This window comes from Haliotis cracherodii, unplaced genomic scaffold, assembly GCF_022045235.1.
Source record: "Haliotis cracherodii isolate W230 unplaced genomic scaffold, xgHalCrac1.p SCAF_6, whole genome shotgun sequence".
NCBI classification, from domain to species: Eukaryota; Metazoa; Mollusca; class Gastropoda; order Lepetellida; family Haliotidae; genus Haliotis; species Haliotis cracherodii.
In genome coordinates, this window is record NW_027266319.1 from 30,101,473 (window position 1) to 30,108,628 (window position 7,156).

The window sequence follows — 7,156 nt, forward strand, 5'->3', positions numbered from 1 at the left end:
CGGTTATGGAAACACTGATGTGTGGGGAAAGCCAAGGTTAAACCACAGACAGGCATCGGTATGGAGATGGTGTGCTGTGGCCATGGATGTCAAATGGGGTAAATCTGGGTTTGAGGTCACACTAGCAGAGCCTACAACTAGAACTCTGCACATCCAGCTCTGATTTAGAATGCATAAACATATCATTCACTCTAGAGATATTAGGATCATGATCACTAAAATCTATGTGCTTGTGTGATGTGGCAAGGGGTAAGGGTCATGGAAAGTCTTGTGATTTCATATGAATGTGTGCAAAAAAACTGCCTCCCTCCTCGCCTGTGACTAAAAACGTTTTGGTCTGGCTAAAGATTCTAAAATATTCTTATCACCACGACTAATTTGCTGAAATTTTAACAGAGATTTATTAACCTCTTAGTTGATGAAAATAAAACAACCATTAGTACAACCATCAAAAGTGAAAAAGAGAGTCCATATCTATAGCCATATGAGGTTGGCGAGACCCCCCCCCCCCCCTCCTTCGTAACAGTTGACTTATGATTTGCAATTTAGGTTTACTTTATTGATAACATTGTAGAATCAAATTTTTGGAAAAATGATCTATCGCTTATTTAAGCTTGTGTAATCTGAAAATGGCCAGTAACTATTAAGGTTAGCTAGCCCACCAGGTCAGCAGTGATTTTGTTCAAAATGTGCCCCTGTTCACCCACGAGACAATTTCACACACTCAACGCAGATTTTCACACACTCAACCCAGATTTCAGTGCGACCTTTCACGCAGGCCTGATCAGAAGTTGTACTCACATTCCATCATCCCTTATCTTTACGTAGACATCAATCATGCCTCCCCACTGGGAGAAGTACTTGAACAGTTCAGGTGTTGTTGTTGTCGGCAGGAGGTCAAACACGTAGAGCGTGCTGGCCTTATCCTCACGCACCTACAGCAAATGTACAGATGGATTGATGGACGGATTGATGGACGGAAGGATGGACGGATAGATGGACGGATAGATGGACGGATTGATGGACGGATTGATGGACGGACAGATGGACGGAAGGATGGACGGATAGATGGACGGAAGGATGGACAGATATATTGATTGATTGAATGATTGATGGATTGATTGATGGATTTATGGGTGGATGGACATATTGATTGATTGATTGATTGATTGATGGATGGAATTGATGGATGGATTGATGGATGGATGGATGGATGGTTGGGTGGGTGTATGGCTGCTAGTTTGGAATGAAAGAATGAATCAAAAGATTGTGATAACATTAAATATTTACAAGTGAAATGTGACCTGTGGAAGCCAGTGACATTTGTTTTTCCAATATTATAGGTAATAAACTTTAGTCAGCCTTCGGTCACAAAGAGAAATAATTCAGTGTTTAATAACATCACCACATGTTAACATATTAAAGTCCTTCACAGGGATAGACATGTCCACTAGTCCATTAGTCAGACACAAAATCTTCAGGGACAAGTTGTCTCTCCTAAACTCTTATCTATTTTACATAAATAGGTCCAACGTGAGATGTAGACTAGTTACAGCTGACCAACTTGTTTGACCCCTGCTTCTAGTTCTCCCTCATGGGGATTCCAGGTTGGAGTAGGTCCTCAGCAACCTATGGTGGTGGTGAGAGGCGACCAGATGGATAGGGTGGCCAGACTTACTAACTTGGTTGACAGCATGTCATCAGACACTGAGGGCATGGATCGCTGCTCATAATATCAATCACTGGATTGTCTGGGCCAATTATTCACATACTGCTATCATATAGCTGGAACATTGCTGAGCATGCTGTTAAACAACAAGGGAAAGATATTCCCTACTTCCTAGTTTCAACTACGTTTTCCTAAATTACATTTTAAGTAAATTTAAGAGACAAAATGAAGAAAAATCATGTTAGATGGTCAACCCTACAGGGACACTTCACTGATGGCAGCCTATTGTTCAGATGATGTAATGTTATCAATTTGTGACGACATGAACACTGGATGACAACATATCGATTTTAAAGCACTGTGATGTCATATGGCTACAACAGGCCAATCAGCATTGAAAATAGATAAAATGCACATGTGGATATATCTGAAAGTTAATGCACACAGTCATTCTACACTTGTGGGTAATATTTCTCATAATCTTACCTTTCCACGACCTTTAGAAGGTAGGTCATGACCCCTAGAAGGTAGACGATGACCCTTAGACATGTTAGAAGGTAGACGATGACCCTTAGAAAGTAGACGATGACCCTCAGAAGGTAGATGATGACCCTCACAAGGTAGGTCTCCTGGAACACAGACAAATGAATATCAGTTATAATCCATCTTTTCTTGTGCATAATACTACATTGAACACAACACAACTGGGCTCCAGATACCATTTTGAGCCACTGACCATGTTGACTATTTACTGTCACAATTATCATACACATTGGACATTGATAGTTTACTTGGGGTATTCATTCAGATTCAGCCTCATGCCTGAAGAAAATATAAGCAAAATATTGTCAAATTGAGCGAGTGAGATGTGTTTCACGCCGATTTTAATGGTATTCCAGTTACATCACAGCATGTCAGCTTAATGTGGTAGGAAAACCCAAAATGATGCAGGTCGCAGACATTAACCACCAATTGGGCCACCATTTCCAAACTGAAATGGGGGCAAGGGTGGCCAAGTCGTCTAAGGCACCGCGATTCGCTGTGCAGAGTTGCGTCCCCTGGACACGCCAGAAACCTATGATTGTGGGTTCGAATCCCGGTTCACCCCAAATATGTTTCTATATGTTTGTCAGCACCATACCGTTCTTGTGGGTTTCACCGAAGCGGTAAGCGTCTGAGACCTGCATCACTTCGGGCTTTCCTCCCACATTAAGCTGACATGCCGCGATATAACTGGAATACTGTTAAAAGCGGCATTAAACCCAAATCACTCACTCACTCTTAGGACCAGCACAGGTTGCTGGGATCTATTCTAACCCGGAAACCCCACGGAGCCAGTCAGTATTAAATATCAAACAACTCACCAACTTCCCGAGATGAGTAGCAAAGGATGCAATAGTTCCTTCCTTCAATGTTTTTACTGTTACACTGAAAAAAAGAAAGAGATAAATACTCTTAGAGGGCTGCTTATAAGTTGATATCAGATAAAATTACATGAATTTGGATATTCATGATATTAGTATACTTATTCAGACACAACAATTTCTTTCTGAATTTCTAACCTGTAACGGGGCAGTCGGGTAGCCTAGTGGTTAAAGCGTTCGCTCGTCACGCCGAAGACCCGGGTTCGATTCCCGACATGTGAAGCCCATTTCTGGTGTCCCCCTGTGGTGATATTGCTGGAATATTCTAAAATATGCGTAAAACCATACTCACTCACTCACCTTTACCTGTAACACGGAAGCCTTATGTGCCTCTTCCTTTGGTGACCCCTGGCGTCACTGGGCATCAGGTATGGGGTTCACATCCCAAGGCCAGGCTTTAACCACTAGGCCAACCCACCATCCCCCGAATGTGAAGAACTCACCTTAGTACACCTCCAGCTGTTATCCTGACCTTGACCCGTGGAGTCTGGTGGACCTCTGCAACAAACATCAAGGAGATAATGCCTTTAAAACCAGGCAGTATGTTTTGTTAGGGCTTGACAATACAGTGAGACAGCATTAATACTCTATTACAAAACAAGACGGTCCAAGTATTTATCGAACAGAATGGAAACATAATACACTGGATAAGCGAGGATGAAGTATTTTATTTCTGATATCTCATTCAAGGAACACTAACCAACAATATTTACCCTGAGTCAAAACGTGTCCACTTGGCATCCTTAGCTCTAGAATCTCCCCTTGAGTCCCGCGCCGGGCGTTTCCTACTCTGACCACCACGCATGTCTTGCAGGGACTCCAATGCATGGGTTACCATGCTCATCTTGGGGGAATCTGTTTCCTTCCCTCTGTACCATTCAGGTGTGTTTTCAGTTGCCCTTCCACTTTGTTTGATCAGAGACACTCCTTTGTCATAACCTCCTGGCCACTGACCTTGACCTTGCTGATAGCCTTGCATGATGGTGCGGTCTCATATTTTCTCAAATATCTGAAATGGTGAGATTATAGACAGAAATGGGTTCTCATGAGAGTATCAGTCTTACTCACTCTAGCCAATGGTGTTTCACCTCAGTTATTAATCTAAATGATAACAAAATTGCTGACACAAAATCAAAAGACATGAAATATTTCACGGATAACAACTTTCATTTCATGTCTTCATGTCCAGCCAACTTCTAAGTGGCAATCAAAGACATGGTACAATTTTGTTTTAGCTGTCTTAACCTTATCTCCCGGCTGCAATTGTGTTACTGACTTGCCATGGTCTTTAATAGATTAATAGGTTGCATATAGTTAACTTGAGGCCTGCACAGTATACAGACTATGGGCTGACCAGTCCTTGTTTCATTCCCTTAATGCCAAGCGCCATCAGGGTAACAAGTACCCCGGTATCATCTTTTATCACCTTTGATATGACACAGCCAGTGTGTTTAACCACTGACCTTCCTTTCACTGGGCAGATGCTCTACCCACAACAGAGGAGGACAGAGCAAGCTATTAAACTGGGTCAACAAGCATAACATGCTCACATTAAACAATAAACTTTGTTTCCTAGTCTGTCTTACAGACCCTGATACAAATATATAGCAAATACAGCCCATGCAAGTCAACAATGTTTGGCAAGTCTAGATTACTGAAAATGAAGAGTCTCTGGGCTCCCTTTTATTATATTTTTATTAAGATTGTTGAACAACTGTTTTTTCGGTACAATATGTTCATTTCACAGACTAGATGTTAGCATGGTTAGGCTATTTGTTTCCTTGTAACATATTATATCAAAAGTATTTCCAAAATTCCTCTGAAGTAGAGAGTTGGCAGTTCACTTTTGACTAAGGTCAGAATATGGGTCAGTTTTTGTTAATCTTATCATGCTTATTATTGAGGAAGTATACAACTGTTATGACTGGTTTCAATTCCATTTTTCTTTACCCCCGCACCAACTTTGCACACAGTTACCATGTTCACCATGTTAACTACACAAGATGGCACAGAGAACTCTGAAGAAGACAGGGTGCCTGATCTGACCAAGCATCATCAGGATCTTGATCTGAATCAATCCAAGCTGGAGGAATCCGGGTTCATATTTTTAATCATCCAATGTCCTCAATTTCAAAGCATCAGCATCAATTCCCATCCTGACCAGTTAATCATGGGCATGTTTCACGACTTAACTTTCACCTACCATGCCTACCACTGCCTACAGCTGGGAATTTCTGTACCACTTCATGCAAAGTCATCATGCATCATGTTACAACTGACTTTTCCAAAATGAAGATCTAAAGATGTCATTAGTGTGACGTCAACTCTGTGCCCATGGCAACACATTCTCATAATCTGAGAAGGACATACTAGGACAGCGGTTGCCGCAGCCCCTCATCTATTCATCTAATAGTATCAGCTCGGCCTACAGTAGTTTTGTGGTGGCTGCCATACTATTTTCCAAAACCCATAATGTGGGTTGTTTTTTATCTGGATTCCTTAACAAAGTTACCCTTGCTGAATAAAACTAAGCATACGCATACACAGGTAAGCAATTGACATGTTTATATGTTTAAGTGATCAAATTGAAAAAAACCAAAATTTTGTGATTTGTAGTCAAAGAAGTGAGCTGCGAAATGAAATGGTATACATTGGTGACATTTAGAAACACTGACATTAAAGGGACAGTACGTCGACAGTTCTGTGTGTTTTTAAATCATGCATGACATAATTTCCAAGTGTGATTATGGTGATGTCACATCTCTGATTCAGTTCTCAAACCAAAAAAAAATAGTGTGTTTGTTTACAAACCAGATAAAAGTCTAGTCACATGGTAAGACGACGTCTGCGAGTTGGTAACAAAGCTTCGGACATCCTGTCCCTCTAAAGAACAAGTGGAGGGGCAAGGATATGGTCACCACAGCTACCTCCCAAGCATGATGATTTCAGCTATGTTCCAGAATGAATTGAACAGTAATACAGGAATAGGGTTGTATGCCATACCAGTGAACCAACAATGGCAACATAACAAGATTACGGTTCAAACTGGTTCAACTGGTTCAAAGAATTATTTTGAGTTTGATCTTGCAATATTGTCAATCTTCAATCCAACAATAGCTAGTACCTTTACTCGACAACTGAAATTTCATGTAGATTATTGACAACAGTGCACTGGGAATGGGCAAGACCTTTCAAGATTTTGATCGAAGTGTCAACCATGTCAACAGCAGCGCAAAAACACTGATTTTTGACATGTTAACTCGCTTGTATAACAAAACAAAGGTTAAACAAGAATAATATGTAATATATATAAAATAGCTCAAGTCAATTACCATAAAATGAAGAAAATTCTGGATGAAATCCCTGGGTTTACTCAAGACATGCCGTTAAAGTTAGGTCCTGGTTGTAGACCGGAAGTATTCATGTGCACACGGAAAGCTCCTCACAGCCATAGCCCTTTCGCGGAGCTCTCTATAAACCGAGTGTGTAACGAAGGTGTCACGCGCTGGGGAGGAGCTAAGCACACATTGAAGCTCCTGACACGGAATGATGACTGTACTGTGGATGAGTTTGTGGCAATTTGTTAATTGAGTAAAATTAATTTAATTTATGACCAAATGCATTTATTCATAGAGTAAAGATGTAGATCGATATGACATTTTAATTGCAGTTTGAAGATATGACGCCGATGACGTATTCGCCACATTTGAGCATGCTTTTCTCTTCTAATTTCAAAATATTTTACTCCATTCTGGATTCATTTCTGACAGCAAAAACATGTTAAATACAAAGATTAAAAACAACCGTACTTTGACGAGCCAACACGATTCTTCAATCTAGAAGAGATCTTATTGCAAAATTACCATCTGAAATGAATAGTTTGTTCAGCTGTATGTTACAAAAAAATAGTTTGTTAGAAATGGCTTCAGAAAAAAATAGTTTGCTGAGAAAACAACTTCCGCCCCCCCCCCCCCCCCCCCCCCGAAATCAAATGGTCGCTCCCAAATGGGTCTTCCGACGACAAAGCGTATGACGCCACTATGTGTTTGACGTCACTGTGACG

The 7,156-nt window shown here is 40.9% G+C and overlaps 1 protein-coding gene across 1 annotated transcript in view; it reads right to left on the reverse strand.

Moving 5' to 3' along the window:
- LOC139445103 (uncharacterized) overlaps nt 1-6,503 on the reverse strand; it is a 44,734-nt gene extending 38,231 nt beyond the window's left edge. The window contains exons 1-6 of the mRNA XM_071226193.1: nt 6,426-6,503; nt 3,807-4,102; nt 3,537-3,591; nt 3,034-3,097; nt 2,156-2,298; nt 802-935 (exon numbers count right to left, since the gene is read on the reverse strand). Coding sequence (XP_071082294.1) covers nt 802-935; nt 2,156-2,298; nt 3,034-3,097; nt 3,537-3,591; nt 3,807-4,072 — 662 coding nt within the window. The 5' untranslated portion in view covers nt 4,073-4,102; nt 6,426-6,503. The remainder of the gene's footprint in view (nt 1-801; nt 936-2,155; nt 2,299-3,033; nt 3,098-3,536; nt 3,592-3,806; nt 4,103-6,425) is intronic.
- Between the last annotated feature and the right edge of the window lie 653 nt (nt 6,504-7,156).